This window comes from Bufo gargarizans, chromosome 6, assembly GCF_014858855.1.
Source record: "Bufo gargarizans isolate SCDJY-AF-19 chromosome 6, ASM1485885v1, whole genome shotgun sequence".
Classification (NCBI taxonomy): Eukaryota; Metazoa; Chordata; class Amphibia; order Anura; family Bufonidae; genus Bufo; species Bufo gargarizans.
In genome coordinates, this window is record NC_058085.1 from 36,874,080 (window position 1) to 36,892,287 (window position 18,208).

General features: G+C 47.5%; 2 protein-coding genes across 3 annotated transcripts in view; one reads left to right on the forward strand and one right to left on the reverse strand.

Moving 5' to 3' along the window:
• Positions 1-18,208, reverse strand: part of B3GNTL1 (UDP-GlcNAc:betaGal beta-1,3-N-acetylglucosaminyltransferase like 1) — a 178,363-nt gene that overhangs the window by 153,900 nt on the left and 6,255 nt on the right. For both annotated transcript variants that reach the window (XM_044296481.1, XM_044296482.1), the window contains exons 2-5: positions 17,601-17,679; positions 15,726-15,842; positions 15,117-15,216; positions 2,304-2,368 (exon numbers count right to left, since the gene is read on the reverse strand). In XM_044296481.1, coding sequence (XP_044152416.1) covers positions 2,304-2,368; positions 15,117-15,216; positions 15,726-15,842; positions 17,601-17,675 — 357 coding nt within the window. In that variant the 5' untranslated portion in view covers positions 17,676-17,679. The remainder of the gene's footprint in view (positions 1-2,303; positions 2,369-15,116; positions 15,217-15,725; positions 15,843-17,600; positions 17,680-18,208) is intronic.
• LOC122940106 lies at positions 10,503-17,694 on the forward strand. The gene is made up of 2 exons (XM_044296480.1): positions 10,503-14,757; positions 17,467-17,694. The coding sequence occupies exon 1, from the start codon at positions 12,343-12,345 to the stop codon at positions 13,462-13,464; it is 1,122 nt and encodes a 373-aa protein (XP_044152415.1). The 5' UTR covers positions 10,503-12,342; the 3' UTR covers positions 13,465-14,757; positions 17,467-17,694.

The window sequence follows — 18,208 nt, forward strand, 5'->3', positions numbered from 1 at the left end:
GATAGAAGAAAGAGAGAGATATGAGATAGATAGAAGAAAGAGAGAGATATGAGATAGATAGAAGAAAGAGAGAGATATGAGATAGATAGAAGAAGAGAGAGAGATATGAGATAGATAGAAGAAAAGAGAGAGATATGAGATAGATAGAAGAAAGAGAGAGATATGAGATAGATAGAGAAAGAGAGAGAAGAGTAGATAGAAGAAAGAGAGAGATAGAAGAAAGAGAGAGAGAGAAGAAGAGAGAGATAGAAGAAAGAGAGAGATATGAGATAGATAGATAGAAGAAAGAGAGAGATATGAGATAGATAGATAGATAGAAGAAAGAGAGAGATATGAGATAGATAGATAGATAGAAGAAAGAGAGAGATATGAGATAGATAGATAGATAGAAGAAAGAGAGAGATATGAGATAGATAGATAGATAGAAGAAGAAAGAGAGAATGAGATAGATAGATAGATAGAAGAAAGAGAGAGATATGAGATAGAAAGAAAGAAAGAAAGAGAAAGAAAGAAAGAAAGAAGAAAAAAGAAGAAAGAAAGAAAGAAGAAAGAAAGAAAGAAAGAAAGAAAGAAAGAAAGAAAGAAAGAAAGAAAGAAAGAAAGAAAGAAAGAAACTACAAAGACATACTGATAGTGAGCTCGACTGGGGACAGCAGGCGATGATAATGTCTGTAGAGCGCTGTATAAGTGAGTATAATAAATAATACATAGATAGAGATATTCTATAGTTAGATAGATTTTAGATAATAGATATATACAGTGCATGAAAAAGTATTCACACCCCTTGAACTTTTCCACACTTGTTTCATGTTACACCGACAAACTTAAATGTATTTTTATTGGGATTTTATGTGATAGACCAACACAAGTATGTGTGAGGTGAGAAGAAAATGATACATGGGTTTCAACGTTTTTAATAAATATAAATCTGGAAAGTGCAGCGTGCATTTGTATTCAGCCCCCTGTACTCTGATACCACCAAGTAAAATCCAGTGTGACCTACTGGCCTTCAGAAGTGACCAACTCAGTAAATAGAGTCCGTCTGTGTGTAATGTATTCTTCTGTGAAGGGTACAGGTATGTTAGAGAACATTAGTGATCAAACAGCATCATAAAAACCAAGGAACACACCAGACAGGTCAGGGATAAAGTTGTGGAGAAGTGTAAACCAGGGTTAGGTTATTTAAAAAATATCCCAAGCCCTGAACATCTCAGAGAGCAGTGTTCAATCCATCATCCGAAAATGGAAGGCGTATGGCACAACTGCAAACTTACCAAGACATGGCCGTCCACCTAAACAGTCATCCCCGGAAAGGAGAGCACTAATTAGAGAAGCAGCCAAGAGGCCCATGGTCACTCTGAAGGAGCTGCAGAGATCCACAGCTCAGGTGGGAGAATCCATCCACAGGACAACTATTAGTCGTAGACGCCTCACTTCTGGCGTTTATGGAAGATTGGAAAGAAGAAAGTCATTTTTGTACTTTGCCACAAGCCATGTAGAGGACACAGCAAATATGTGGAAGAAGGTTCTCTGGTCAAATGAGACCAAAGCCTTTTTGGCCTAAATGTAAAACTGTTTGTAGCGGAAAACTAACACTGCCCATCCCCATGAACACACCATCCCCACTGTGAAACATGGTGGTGGCAGCATCGTGCTGTGGGAGGCTTTTCTTCAGCAGGGACAGGGAAGCTGGTCAGAGTTGATGGGAAGATGGATGGAGCTGAATACAAGGCAATCCTGGAGGAAAACCTGGTAGAGACTGGGGCGGAGGTTCACCTTCCAGCAGGACAACGACCCTAAACATCCAGCCAGAGCTACAATGGAAGGGTTTAGATCAAAGCATCTTCATGTGTTAGACTGGCCCAGTCACAGTCCAGACCTCAATCCCATTCAGACTCTGTGGGAAGACTTAAATTGCTGTTCACAGACGCTCTCCATCCAATCTGACTGGGCGTGAGCTCTTCTGCAGAGAAGAATGGGCAAAAATCTCAGATTCTAGCTGAATCCCCCCAAAAGACTTGCAGCGAAAGGTGGTCCTACAAAGTAGTGACTCAGGGGCTGAAGACAAAGGCACGCCACACTTTCCAGAATTTTATTTCTAAAACATTTTGAAAACCTTGTATCAGTTTCTTCTCCCTTCACACATAGTAGGACTTTTGTCCATAAAATCCCAGTAAAATACATTTAATTTGTGGGTGTAATGTAAAAATGTGGAAAAGTTCAGGGGTGTGAATACTTTTTCAAGGCACTGTAGACAGACAACAGATATACTGTAGAGAGGGACAGATCGATAATGTACTCACCGAATCCAAAAAGCACAAGTAGCGCCCACGGCTCTGCCCGATCGCTTGATTTTTTGCATATCCAACTAAAAGAAGCAGAAAACATCATAATGTCAGTTAGAAAACATGGAGGAGGACGGACAGTGACGGGCGCCGCACATTTACAGGGCGCCCGGGGTCTGTGACAATATACTTCTAGAGGCTCTTAAAACACTGCCCTTAGAGGAGGCTGAAAGCCATCCTGACCTAATGCTTCTCGCAGCTGAGGGTTTGTTACACTGTATCCAGCCTGAAGCCTGGATGCCAGACTGATACACTGTAACAAACCACAAGAACAGGAGATTCGAGCTGCAGAGCGCGGTGGAGATGGGTGACACGGGGCCAGCGCTGGTTAATGATGCACCAGACGTATGGGAAACACCAGGATCCTGAACACCCGGGAGCCGGATCGGGAACTGAGGTCACGGGGTCAGATAGCGGAGAGGCGCGGTCTACGTGGGACGGGCGTCTTATCTGCCAGCGCCTATTACCGGTCAACATTTACCCAAGATAGCCCAGTGCCCCGGAGCAAGACGGGGAATGGCGAGCAGTGATTACCAGGAAGGTTTATCAGAGGGACAAGACTGCCCCCCCCCCCCCCCTCCATTTATACTACAGGTTATTTGCTCTTATACTGTACTGTGCAGAGTTTATTCGCCTCTATGACGACCGGAGGGATAACAAAGGAAAAGTTCGGAGACGCAAACAAAAACGACACAAAAAATAAATAAATAAAAAAGTGCTTAAAGGGCATGTCCAACTCTCAGTCATTTTACATATAGACATAAATTCACAATTCTGCTGGATGTCACTGGAAACCGTCAGCAAGCTGGTGGACAGACACTCCCCTAAAGTCATATTTCTGCTGGATGTCACTGGAAACCGTCAGCAAGCTGGTGGACAGACACTCCCCTAAAGTCATATTTCTGCTGGATGTCACTGGAAACCGTCAGCAAGCTGGTGGACAGACACTCCCCTAAAGTCATATTTCTGCTGGATGTCACTGGAAACCGTCAGCAAGCTGGTGGACAGACACTCCCCTAAAGTCATATTTCTGCTGGCTGTCACTGGAAACCGTCAGCAAGCTCGTGGACAGACACTCCCCTAAAGTCATATTTCTGCTGGATGTCACTGGAAACCGTCAGCAAGCTGGTGGACAGACACTCCCCTAAAGTCATATTTCTGCTGGCTGTCACTGGAAACCGTCAGCAAGCTGGTGGACAGACACTCCCCTAAAGTCATATTTCTGCTGGATGTCACTGGAAACCGTCAGCAAGCTCGTGGACTGACACTCCCCTAAAGTCATATTTCTGCTGGATGTCACTGGAAACCGTCAGCAAGCTGGTGGACAGACACTCCCCTAAAGTCATATTTCTGCTGGATGTCACTGGAAACCGTCAGCAAGCTCGTGGACAGACACTTCCCTAAAGTCATATTTCTGCTGGATGTCACTGGAAACTGTCAGCAAGCTCGTGGACTGACACTCCCCCAACTTCTTAGCCGAGCTCCTATAATGCAGGGCGGGCTGTACGCTTTTTCTACATCAGATAACTGCACGGTGTCTGCTGTATAGATGACGCTTCCCAGAATGCAAATCACCAGAGCAAGCCCTGTGCAGACACTGAACAAGCAGGGATATCACAGCTCTGAAGCCTGGAAATTGTGAATGCACCTCCAGAGTAGGAAAAAAAGGCTTTTTGTAAAGCACTAGAAAACGGATGTCCACTAAAATCAGGTTGGTGGGGGTCCGGCTCTCATCGCCAATTAAGAGGCGGCTGGTAAACCACGAAGAGGACGGGGCCCTTAAGAAGGGTACTCCCTCTATAAATCAAGAATTCATTAAAAAGTGAGTTTCTACACTAAAGAAAGACCCTTTAATCTGTCCTCAGTCATTTTAAACATTGACTACCTGTTGCCACCACTAGGGGGAGCTAATAAGCTTACGCCATACTGTTTATGCATTGAACTCTATTATAATGCAGTATGCAGAAAACTCACCAGCTCCCTCTAGTGGTGGCTGCAGGAAGCCACAATTATATCAACTAACTGTCAATTGGCTGGGGATTTGGAGCTCTGTATCAGCAAAAACACAAAAAAAGTAACAAAACAATGTAAACTAAAATTAAAGGACGACACACATTCCCTTTATTAAGTGAGTAAATTACAGATCACCCTAGAGTTTGGGGGTGAGGCTGTGAGGACATCACAACATCTGGAGCGGATTACTCTGAGAGGGGTGTAATAATTTCGCTATTTTTAGCTGGCGCTGACACCTGAGGGTAAACGGTAGGAAACAGGATGCCCCCGACTGTTCACCGAAACGCCACCGAGCCCACCAGAATTCAGCAGGACCAGACCACCCCCCCGCTTCATTTCCTTCTGGGGATGTATATTTATTGAGAGGAACAGGATCAGAGGGATAAAGGAGGATATGAAAGGAGCGGATATGAGAAACACACTCAAAGCACATGCACAGCGTTTTTTGGTCCACTGTATCAGTGTCAGTGCTGGGTGACTACAGAGAGAGACCACCCATCCAGACCCTGAACCATATGTATGTAGAGTTGTGTATATTCTTCCCATTTCTACTGCTGTGTCAGTCTTTACTGCTCTGCCGGCATTCTATTCAGAAACATAATCAGGAAGGGGAGGGGGGTTGTCCTGTGATTGCTGTCGTAAATAGACGTTCTAGACTCGCCAATCCACTTTAGCGCACATTTACGAACACTTACAATTCACACTGATTGAAAATTATTAAAAATCACACATCTCTAGGAAAAACGCGGCCAATTTTGGACTTCAAGTCAGAAAATAAACTTTACCCGCCACTATGAGGAGACCTAGGTGTGCGCCCAAACCTGCACCGTTTTCTAGTCACAAATCACGCCCCGACTCGGTAAACCACATCTACTTTTTAGATACAGCATTAAAAAAAGTGACATTTTTGCGCAATTTGCAAATTTTTGCAAAATTATCTACAAGTTTTGCAACTTTTTTATCTTGTAAAATCTGTAAAATGTCTTTGTTCAACAATTTGTACACTTTTGCAAATTTGTTAATTTTTTTTTGTTACCATTTTTTGTTCAGGAATATGCACATTTTTTGCAAAATTTTGATTTCTTTTTACCAATTTGATAATTTTACAACAATTTGCAAGTTTTCAGTAACTTCCTTTTTTTCTGCAATTTGTGACTGCTGTAATGCCATTGCTCAATAACTAATGTTCAACATCTCTACTTGCTGTCAGTGAAGGAAAACAATGCAGACGACTTCACAAAGTGATGACCCCCCCTCACACACACACACACACATACACAGGCCTCTCACAGCTGTGGGTTTGTTCCAATCGGATCCAACACATCCGCAGCACAAAGCCTTCCGCAGTGCTGATGCGTTTTGGTGCAGTGTATCAGCGCAGGCAAAAAAAATGCATCAGCCTGAAGATTGTCTAGACTGGATACAATTGTAGCAGAACTCCAGCTGCACGGGTTTTCGCTCGCCGACAGCAAGCAGAGATCTCGACAAAAGTGCGCAACACTTTGCTTATTAGAAACCTGCAGAATGTCTTGGAGCCTGGAGGGGGCGTTATAGATGGGGTGACCCAGGAGGTGGAAAGGGTTAAAGGCACTTAAGGTAAAGGATATTTCTATAGGGCGCCTGGTCTTCCTTATGACATTCACATGATTGAGATCATATGATCACATGATCACGGAAGAGATCACATGATGAGGGGAAGGTTGTCGCTGTGATCGCCCCTCCGGGGAAGGGGGGGTTATTATATACAGATAATGGTCTCCGAGATGAGCCGATACGGCGTGCGCTCGAGGTTACTGACAGGAAGGGAAGTAGAAGCTGCTGTGGGGTGTGGGCGGCCGGCAAAGCAGCAAATCTGCAGATCTAAGCCACAAACGTCCCCAAGGGCAGGACGGCCGGGGTCAGCCGAAGCCACATGCATGGCAATTCCCTCGCTGTTTTATGGCAGCCTGTCATTCCACACGCAGAATTATATTATGGAATTGTTATTTAGGAGATTCCCAAATAAAGGATCTCATGTGTCAACATTAAAATGTTTTTTTAAAAGGGACACGCCCCCATAAAAGCAGTAGCCCAATAAGATCCAGTGCAGGTTCCCTTTAAGGCTCGCTATCGCGGTCTCCTGTCCCACTCTCTCCCCGCCGTTCCTACGATTCCCACCGACTCAGGAGTTTTGCCGATCGGTCAGTGGAGTTGTAAAAAAAACCTCAAACATGGTTCAGGAATCATATCCTGCACTTATGAGCGAGCGGCTGAATGAGCGAGCGGGAATCAGCCTCAAACAGCAGGACGTAAACTTCAGAAACGCGGCGTCAGTCCAAGAGAGAGTACGTGGTTTCAATTTACAGCTGTCTAATGAAAAAGAGATATCAAAATTCACAGTTTCAAAAGGGAAGAAAATGATGTAACAACGTGTAGAGATCAAGATTACAGAGCAAGCAAAGAATGCCGGCAGATTGCAGCTGTGAAGCATGTGAGATAGTGTGTGCAGCTCTGGAGTATAATACAGGATGTAACTCAGATCAGTACAGGATAAGTAATGTAATGTATATATACAGTGACTGCACCAGCAGAATAGTGAGTGCAGCTCTGGAGTATAATACAGGATGTAACTCAGGATCAGTACAGGATAAGTAATGTATTGTATGTACACAGTGACTGCACCAGCAGAAGAGTGAGTGCAGCTCTGGAGTATAATACAGTATGTAACTCAGATCAGTACAGGATAAGTAATGTAATGTATATATACAGTGACTGCACCAGCAGAATAGTGAGTGCAGCTCTGGAGTATAATACAGGATGTAACTCAGGATCCGTACAGGATAAGTAATGTAATGTATGTACACAGTGACTGCACCAGCAGAATAGTGAGTGCAGCTCTGGAGTATAATACAGGATGTAACTCAGATCAGTACAGGATAAGTAATGTAATGTATGTACACAGCGACTGCACCAGCAGAATAGTGAGTGCAGCTCTGGGGTATAATACAGGATGTAACGCAGGATCAGTACAGGATAAGTAATGTATGTACACGGTGACTCCACCAGCAGAATAGTGAGTGCAGCTCTGGAGTATAATACAGGATGTAACTCAGGGTCAGTACAGGATAAGTAATGTAATGTATGTACACAGTGACTGCACCAGCAGAATAGTGAGTGCAGCTCTGGAGTATAATACAGGATGTAACTCAGGATCAGTACAGGATAAGTAATGTAATGTATGTACACAGTGACTCCACCAGTAGAATACTGAGTGCAGCTCTGGAGTATAATACAGGATGTAACTCAGGATCAGTACAGGATAAGTAATGTAATGTATGTACACAGTGACTGCACCAGCAGAATAGTGAGTGCAGCTCTGGAGTATAATACAGGATGTAACTCAGGGTCAGTACAGGATAAGTAATGTAATGTATGTACACAGTGACTCCGCCAGCAGAATAGTGAGTGCGGCTCTGGAGTATAATACAGGATAAGTAATGTATACAATATTACACGGCTGTAGATAGTTCTGCTCCTAGGTTACGGTCTGTATAATAATATTTGGGGATTGCTCTGCGACCACATCTGGCGGTTCGGGCGGCGGTGACAGCTGTGTGTGAAATCCGACCTCTAAATAATAAATAGACGGGTTCTCTGTGCCTCCTCGCCGCTCAGATATTCCGCTTAATTTTTTTTCTTCTTCTTTTGCGGAAGGAAAAACAGTCGTGCGCCCCGTGCCAAACGGATTTGCATTCAGTGCGGCCCTGTTACGATGGAAGGGGAAATGTGTTGCCATGGTAACGGGCTCAGTAATGCGAGTTCCATCAGATATTAAACAGTCCACTCGCCGCTGGAATGAGGAGTGACCCCACATTTCTACCCGGCGACTCCTTCTTCGCGCATACTTCAGTCCCAAATAAACACAAATCCCTGGTTAAGCAGTCTGAGATACCGCAGGAAGAATGCAGAGGACTGCACGCGGGGGCGCGCCAAAGAGAGCAGGGATGGAAAAGGTACGGATTCACATCTTTGGCGCCTGCAAAATCCCAAAAATGGACCCCAAAAGGGGGCAAGAAGGAATCTCCTCCCCATCTCCTAAATCCATGTAAAGAAAAGTCTTTCACGTGTTTGTTGTCAGTGAATGGGAACAGCCTAATTTGCATAGAGGAGAGGAGATCCCGTCCTGACCTGAGGTTGCCACCCTCTGTGAGGGGAACACTCCGACTGATACATTGTATCAACGCAGGTAAAATGTAACAATGTATCAGGACAGGAGAGAGGCGCCGATGTAGTCACCTCTCCTAGGGCCCGACGCAACTGTAGCAAATACTCAGCTGTGAGGACTATTAGGTCATGACGGGGTTTTCAGCCTCTGGATGTAAAGAAAACTGTGCCCAATCACTGACAGCAAGCAGGGATCTTAACAGAAATACAAAGATGAACTGTATATAAAAGTATTTTAAAGGGGGACTCTCACCTTTAAGGCATAGCACAGGTCTGACTATATCTGACAGATGGGGGTCCCACCTCAGGGACCTAGGTGAAAACGGGGGTCCCCCCCCATCCCCCGAGTGACTTCAGGCAGGCAGGAAATTAACAGATGAATGAATCGCTGTCTCCATTCACTCCTCCGCCAGTCACAATATGGCCACCTCTCCGTTCACTTTCTGCCTGGATGCGGGGTCCGGAGACCCCAGCGTGACCTATGGGCCGGAGTCACTGGAGCACACACATACTGATCAGCTGAAACACGGGCCAGACTATTACAGACCGCGCGCAGTCACGGGAATATCGGCACGGCCCCCCGCTTCTTCCCACTGCTGCCAAACACAGCTACACGGCAGCCAATGGCTGGAGCCGCTGCCCAGGACACGAGCGAGACCGCGCCATGAGCGTCCCTCCGGGCCGGGGCCGCACTCACCAGACCGAGTGCTCAGAATGGTCCTGTGTATTGTGTTACATCTGGCATCTCAATCGCAACAGCTGCAGTGTGTGTTATGTCTGTGTCTGCTGTCCACCCGCGACCCCTGCACATACAAACATAGATCCGCTAGAGCACACAAGGGGTTAAAGTCATTACATTAACATCTATAGAAATGGTCTTCATACACAGTTCAGTCACTGTGTACATACATTACTTATCCTGTATTATACTGCAGAGCTGCACTCACTAGTCTGCTGGTGCAGTCACTGTGTACATACATTACTTATCCTGTACTGATCCTGAGTTACATCCTGTATTATACTCCAGAGCTGAACTCACTAATCTTCTGGTGGTGCAGTCACTGTGTACCTACATTACATTACTTATCCTGTACTGATCCTGAGTTACATCTTGTATTATACTCCAGAGCTGCACTCACTATTCTGCTGGTGCAGTCACTGTGTACATACATTACATTACTTATCCTGTACTGATCCTGAGTTACATCCTCTATTATACTCCAGAGCTGCACTCACTATTCTGCTGGTGCAGTCACTGTGTACATACATTCCTTATCCTGTACTGATCCTGAGTTACATCCTGTATTATACTCCAGAGCTGCACTCAGTATTCTGCTGGTGCAGTCACTGTGTACATACATTACATTACTTATCCTGTACTGATCCTGTGTTACATCCTGTATTATACTGCAGAGCTGCACTCACTATTCTGCTGGTGCAGTCACTGTGTACATACATTCCTTATCCTGTACTGATCCTGAGTTACATCCTGTATTATACTCCAGAGCTGCACTCAGTATTCTGCTGGTGGACTCACTGTGTACATACATTACATTACTTATCCTGTACTGATCCTGAGTTACATCCTGTATTATACTCCAGAGCTGCACTCACTATTCTGCTGGTGCAGTCACTGTGTACATACATTACATTACTTATCCTGTACTGATCCTGTGTTACATCCTGTATTATACTCCAGAGCTGCACTCACTATTCTGCTGGTGCAGTCACTGTGTACATACATTACATTACTTATCCTGTACTGATCCTGAGTTTTACAGCAAGACACGGAGGCTCATATTGCTATCTCCTTCTTTACTTTCCACCAATAGCAGCAAAGAAGAAATTTACATAATCATAACAACAAAGGATCCTCCCCTCTCAGATCCTATATCAATCGGCTCCTCTTCAGAATCCTCCTCTTTCTTTGCTGCTCCACCAGCTAAGTACACCTGCATTTTCTCTTGTCATGTTGCTATATTGCTGTGTTTCTTGTAGGATTGTTTGTCTGCGCTGCTTCATCTAGGGTGACTAACCCTTATGTGCAGCGCTTCCTGGTGGGTTATTTCCCCACTGTTTTTTTTATCCCCCCTTTAGGTTCTGTATTTGCCTTCAGTTATCACTGTCCCCATTTTGGCCTGTTTTTCATTTTCATCCCCTTGCCACACTCCGTTTCTGCGCAGCGTTCCCCTTCAGTTATCACTGTCCCCGGTTTGGCCTGTGTTTCATTTTCATCCCCTTGCCACACTCCGTTTCTGCGCAGCGTTTCCCCTTCCCGACCGCTTGTCTCTACATCGGGAGGCAGGGCCTCCCTCCCCGTCTTCCTCGCTTCACTCTGCCCGCGATTCGGGCCTTGCTCCCCGGCCGGCCGCGAGATCTCGCGAGATCTCGGCGGCCATCTTGGATGACGCGATTGTCCCGAGAGATCTCGGCGGCCATTTTTGTTTTCTTGGTCGCGATTTCTTGTGGGCAGTTCATACCCAGTGTTCCCTGCTTGCTGCTCCTGCCGCCCTCGTTCTTCTAGCTGCGCCCCCCCTGTATTGTTGTACCTTGTGCTGTGCGTTACTAGGCTAGTCATTGCTTGGTTACGTCCCCCTTACTTGCGGCCAGTTAATTTCAGGTCTGATTACCTCATCATGTCCCACCCTGCCCAGTCTCCCACTAATGCCCCCCCCCTCTTCTCCTGAGGATCATAGGGCACCTGGGGAGGGTGCACAGGCACAGGCTTTTCAGCGCTCCGTGTCTGATGCCATCATGGCAGCCATGGCTCCATGACCACTATACTGTCTCAGAGCATTACCTAGGCGCTATCTGCGCAGCCTACAAGAGTAGCTCTGCAGGATACCCAGAACACACCGCAGCCTACCTGTATTGAGCCTCCTGTTTCACAGGAGATCTTGACCGGTGCGCATCCTGCCACCCAAGGTAACGTGCATAGTTCACGTGAAAGGGCCTCATCACGCCAGGCAGAACGGGCGCGAACATGGAAGTGCGCTAGAGCACAATCCCCTAATGTGTCTGACTCAGACAGAGCATCGGACGAGGAGGCTTTTGCGGATGTGGATTATGTGTCAGAGGAGGATATTTCTCCCCCATTTGAGGGCCCCTCAGTTTCCGCTCCTGCGGCCTCCTCTGCCAAGGACGTTGCGTCCTCCTCCGCCATGTGTCGGTCAGACATTCTGCTGGACTCAGCGGGTGAACCTATGTTCAACCCCGACACTTTGCATCACCCTAGATCGGCGGAGTGGCTTCCCACTGAACAGGTGGGTAGCTATTTGGAGCACTGGGTGCGTCGCCCCCTGAGCCGTGAATCACGGAACAAACTTAGGGCCAAGTGCCCCAGGCCACTAGTCCCCAATAAGGTGTGTGACACCCCTGTGGTGGACCCCAAGAGGTCTCAGTTTTTGGCCAAAACTGGTTGGAACCCTTAAAAGGGCCTGGACTCAGCCCTGCACAGCTGCCAGGATAACGTGCTGGATATCTTCGGCCCGCTGGCCGAGATTTCGAACTAGCTGAGGTAGCTAGGACTGAGGGCTCCCCTATTGCCCTGAAGAGTTGCGGGGTTGGACCCAAAGGGCGATCTGCATCTCCGGGAATGCCAACACCACTTTGGCAATCAAAGGCGTAAGGCCATTTTGTTTAAAATTGATCCCAAGTTGTCAAAGTTGGCGCTCACAGAAGCGGGTAAGGACGCCCAGGGTCTCCTGTTCGGCGATTCCTTTATTAAGATATGGGGCAATTTGTTGGCACCTTCACCGTGCTAGACAAGGCCCAATAATCCATGCGCAGGGTATTTCAGGGACGGGTCTCTAATCGGGCCGGCAGTAGCAGGGGCTACCTGTCCGGCCATGCAGACTTTCAGGCCCGTGGCGCAGGTAGAGGTTCCTTTGGTCAGCGACCTCCCTTCCAGGATCAACGCGACCCATCTCCTTTCTTCTCGTCCAGAGGAGGCCAGTGGCGATCTCGCTCCTTCAGAGGCAACCCGACCTCTCGCAGACCCTTCGGTAAGTTCTCCTCTGATTGGGGATTCTATGGCCCCTTGTGTAGGGGGCAGACTCCAACTTGTTTCTCATGTTTGGAGCCTCATCACATCAGACCCATGGGTGCTGACCACAGTCAGTTTTTTTGTATGGAGCTCACGGGGTCCCGTGCATGCTTCCCCTCCCCCCCCCCCCCCCCGCCCATACCAATGTCGCGCTCGGCAACCTTAGCGCGGTTAGCCAAGGAGTTTTGGTCGTCTTGCCTCTCCAGGGACATCATGGTGCAGGCGGAATACCTGCCGGGTCTGAGCAACGTCCGCGTGGATTGGAACTCTCGCTACCTGTCGGATGGCAGCGATTGGCAGTTGGATCCGGAGGTGTTCTTGGCAATTTCGGACATGTGGGGCCTGATGACCATCGATCTCTTTGTTTCTTGGCTCAACCGGCAACTCACCCGGTTTTACAGTTGGCGTCCGGATCCGGAAGCAGTGGCGGTGGACGCGTTCCTCCAAGACTGGTCGTCTTCCCGCCTTTACGCTTTTTCCCCGTTCGCAATGGTCCCGCGGACTCTCCTTCGGGTTCGTCGCCATCGGGCGGATTTGGTACTGGTGGTCCCGTTCTGGGGGTCTCAAGACTGGTATCCTACGTCGCTGGGGATCCTAGTGGAGGTACCTGTTTTTCTCCCGTCTCTCGTGGACCTCCTTCGCAACCCTCAGGATCTTCTCCTGCTCGGCGTTTCCCTTTGGCTGTTGGCGTGCCGGATCTCAGGACACCTGGAGCTGTCGATGGCATTTCGGAGGCGACTCGACAGTTACTGGACGACGCATGGGCTCCCGGCACCAGAAAGTCTTATCGGGCAGCCTGGAGAAATTGGGCTAGCTGGGGCTTGGAACGGGACTTGGATCCCGTTTCTGCACCTGTAGCTCACCTTTTGCAGTTCCTCACCTCCCTTTTTGAGGCAGGTAAGGCGTACCGGCCCATCAACCTCTTCAGGTCGGCTATTTCCTCTACCCATCAGGGTTATAAAGGCGTCCCTGCGGGTCAACATCCTTCGGTTTCTCGCCTTTTGAGGGGTTCTCGGTTGGTGCGCCCTCCTCGGCCTCGTTTTTCGACTACCTGGGACGTCTCTCTGGTGTTTCCTTTTTGTCCTCTTGGCCGGAGAATTTGGCTCTCTCTTTGAGACAGTTGTCCGCTAAATTGTTGGCGTTGTTTTGTCTTATTTCTTGCAGACGGGTCTCGGATGTTCGGGCCCTCGACTTTGGCGCACGTTCTTTTACCCCGGAAAGGCGTCACTTTCAACATTTCGCGTCGCACCAAGACTTACATCAATTCTGTCTCCTATCCCAGTTTTCCTTCTGCTCTGATTTTGTGTCCTGTGGCTTGTCTGAGAGAATATGCGTCCAGGACTAGAGCCCATCGTTCTTCGATTGGAGGACGGTATGCGGTTAGCGGACTGGTCTAATGTTACCGCGTTTAGGGAATTTTATTTTCGTCCCCCGTCTCATTTGTTTTCTTCTATTATAGATCGGCTTTGAACTTGCAATATGAGCCTCCGTGTCTTGCTGTAAAACTTAATGATTTTCCTATTTCATGACGTAAAGTCATAGTTTTATTAAAGACACGGAGGCGAGTATTGCCCGCCCTGTTCCCGCCCTTGGGTCTCCTCACGGTTTTTTATTGCAGTGGATTTTTTCCTTGTTTTTCTGATGATGGTCGTTTTTTGTTAATATTGTTATTGTTATGGTTGTACCTTTTAGTGTTTCTGTTATCAGATCTTTTATGCTCTTATTATTTATATTATTATTATAATGCTTATTATTATTATCGTATATTGTTGATCTGTCATTTTATCCCTGTCATGTATGTTTGAGTACTGGGATTTCCGGATGTGACGGGTCTTGACGTGTATGTTTCACCTGGGCCTGTGGTCTGTTTCTCTTTTTCAGGTTGAAGGTCGATTCGGAATTCGGTGCCGTTTTTCTGGCTGAGTTGCCACGGGGTCTATGGTTCTACGTCGTTCTGAGTTTACAGACGTTAGCCAGGGTGGCTCGATTTTGCGGTTTGGTGGACCTGAATGGTGGTCGTTCCTCGGGTCCAGTTCCGGTTCCAGTTACGGTGTTATGGATGGTGTCGGATACAAAGAAAGAGGAGGATTCTGAAGAGGAGCCGATTGATATAGGATCTGAGAGGGGAGGATCCTTTGTTGTTATGATTATGTAAATTTCTTCTTTGCTGCTATTGGTGGAAAGTAAAGAAGGAGATAGCAATATGAGCCAATACTCGCCTCCGTGTCTTTAATAAAACTATGACTTTACGTCATGAAATAGGAAAATCATTAAGTTACATCCTGTATTATACCCCAGAGCTGCACTCACGATTCTGCTGGTAGAGTCACTGTGTACATTACATTACTTATCCTGTATTATACTCCAGAGCTGCACTCACTATTCTGCTGGTGGAGTCATTACTAGCAGTTTTTGTGCAGACAGGTAATGCTGGGAAATTTCAGCTCTGAATCCTACAGGAGGATGTAGGTGAACCTTGTGTGACTGCTGAGGCATCGGGTGTCCCTTACCTCCCCGAGGTCGCTCGCTGTGGTGACCTCCCACAGTTGCCCTAATGCCCCTCTCTTCCAGCTTTGGCTTCCATCTCTGTAGAATACTTGCAGAGTCGTCCTAGAAGAAAAAAAGTACAAACCTAAAGCACAAGAGAACTTAAACCTCAGCGGCTTTACTATATACTTGTTCTCAGCATCTCTGCTACATGTCAGTGAATGGAAACTGAAATTAGGCACCCGCCTAATACGTTCTCCACTGGGATCGATCAGGACAAGATTTAAGACTTTGGATATAGGAAAGAACATTTTCATTCCCTGATGGCAAGCAGAGATCTTAAAAAAGCTGAAGCACAAAGTCTGTTACAAAGTCAGACATCCTTCCATATCTCAGAACCAAACCAACCCCAACCTTAGGTGTCCAGGAAGCTGAGACTTGTGGAGCTGTTTGCTGGAGTCCTCAACCAGGAGAGTCAAACTACAAGTCCCAGCATGCTGCAGGCAGGGAATGCTGGGGGTTCTGTTTCCGCAGGAGCTGTATCTCAGCTTCCTGGATGGCTGGGCTTGGCAGAGGGATATTGGGGTTGTGTGCAGTCACCCGATGTGAATGGAATACACGTGGCTTCTTACCGTGCTGCCGTCATTGTAAACGGAGACCTCCAGGACGCCTCCAAAGTCCTGCTGGAATACGGACGCCAGGCAATCGTCCAGCCAGAGCGCCGCGTTGTAGACCGGAACGATGAGCGACTGCAGGAACATAACATGGAGGCAAGTGAGGAAAATCCCAAGAGGTAGTACAGACCCATATCTGATCATAGGGGTCCGACGCCCGCGATCCCACCCCCTGCTGATCGTCTGGTTGAAGGACTAGTGGCCATGCCCGGTACTGCAGCTCGCAGCAGGCGGTTCCATTCATGTGAATGAGATTCAGCTGTAATACCGGGCACAGCCACTACCAATAGTAGGGCGCTGTGCCTGATAAACAACGGAGGGGACGCCACTCTTTGGGAGGGGGGGTTGGACCCCCACTAGTATAATACTGATGGCCCCTCATCAACATAGGACTCCTGGAGAAGCCCTTTAAATCAAGGAGTGTTACAATATCGAATACAATGCATCTTCAAAAATGATTTTCAGTTTTCATTTTCTCGCCTTCCGGAGCCGTAACTTTCTTATTTTTCCGCTCGCATTGCTGTACGAGGACTTGTTTTTTGCGGGACAAGTTGGACTTTGCAAAGCCACCAGTTACTATTGCATATGATGTAGTGGGAAGCGGGGAAAATGTCAAATGGGGTGGAATTGGAAAAAAATGCAATTCCGCCAAAGTGCTATGGGTTCCATTTTCCAGGCGTTCCCGTCATTCTCCGGGTCTGTATGACACCGCACAGCGAGTTTTTCTTGTGTTTAAATACTAAAAAAATTACATTAAATTAAAAACATTTTATTTTTTCTTTGCATTGCCAAATTCTGACCCCCATAACTTTTTATCTTTACGTCTATGGGGCTGTGTGGCGGCTCAATCTGTACATTTTATTGTTACCAATTGTATCAATAAATGACTTTTGATCACCTTTTATTCGCTTTTTAGGGGAAGTGAAGTGCCCAAAAAAACTCATTATTTTAATAGTGCAAGCATTTTGGGAGGCGGCTATGCTAATTATGTTTATTTTTATTTATATTATGGGGGAAAGAGGAGCTTTTTTATTTTTTAAAAACTTTTTGACTTTCTTCACTCATTTTACTTCCTCCAGGGGACTTTAACATGCGATTTTCTGATCGCTTCTCCCATAGACTGCAGTGATATAACATTGCAGCCTATGGGAGATTCATTATGTTCTATAGGAACTCAGCTATGACTGACTCCCTCGACCTCGGGCAGGGGATCTTCCCGAAGTATCACCTCTCTGATACTGTGGTCACAATGGACAACGACATCTAAGGGTTTAAAAGTCTGTGATAGGAGTTGTTGCCGATCATGAACTTTGCTACCGGATAGTGGAGCAAGGGCGACCGGGCAAGGGGAGCAAACACAGGGCGGCCGGGCAAGGGGAGCAAACACAGGGCGGCCGGGCAAGGGGAGCAAACACAGGGCGGCCGGGCAAGGGGAGCAAACACAGGGCGGCCGGGCAAGGGGAGCAAACACAGGGCGGCCGGGCAAGGGGAGCAAACACAGGGCGACCGGGCAAGGGGAGCAAACACAGGGCGACCGGGCAGATTATCAACATGGGTATAGTCAGCAGTGCAGGCAGAGAGTGACTGGGTAGAGGGGTTTTGGGCACAACAGCGGGCAGAGGAGCAGGGAATTGTGTGCAAATAGTCGCTTACATGTATCCCAGATTGACTTATTTGAATTTTTTCTATTGTTTTCTAGCTTGATCTGTTCCTGGGAAAGCTGGGTGACAATCAGTACAGCCGTCATCACAACATCCACAGAGGTTGTCAGCCAACTTTTCTGAATGTCAGACTAAACAGCAGACTTTAGGCGTCCAATGGAGGGGCACGTACCACGTCAGCGGGCGTCTCAGCCCTCGTGTCCTGGACGGGCAGAGGAACGAGCGGACTTCTCCCAGAATCCATCATCTGACTGCAAACAATACAGAAAGAGGTAAAGATGGAAAAACAATGCACTGTAAATATACAAGTGTGTATATACCACTGTCACATACACACAGAATCACTCTGCAAGCCCCCCCACCCCCCACTGTCACATATACACAGAATCACTCTGCAGCCCCCCCACTGTCACATATACACAGCATCACTCTGCAGCCCCCCCCCCCACTGTCACATATACACAGCATCACTCTGCAGCCCCCCCCCCACTGTCAGATATACACAGAATCACTCTGCAGCCCCCCCACCCCCCACTGTCACATATACACAGAATCACTCTGCAGCCCCCCCACTGTCACATATACACAGCATCACTCTGCAGCCCCCCCCCCCCACTGTCACATATACACAGCATCACTCTGCAGCCCCCCCCCCACTGTCAGATATACACAGAATCACTCTGCAGCCCCCCCACCCCCACTGTCAGATATACACAGCATCACTCTGCAGCCCCCCCACCCCCACTGTCAGATATACACAGCATCACTCTGCAGCCCCCC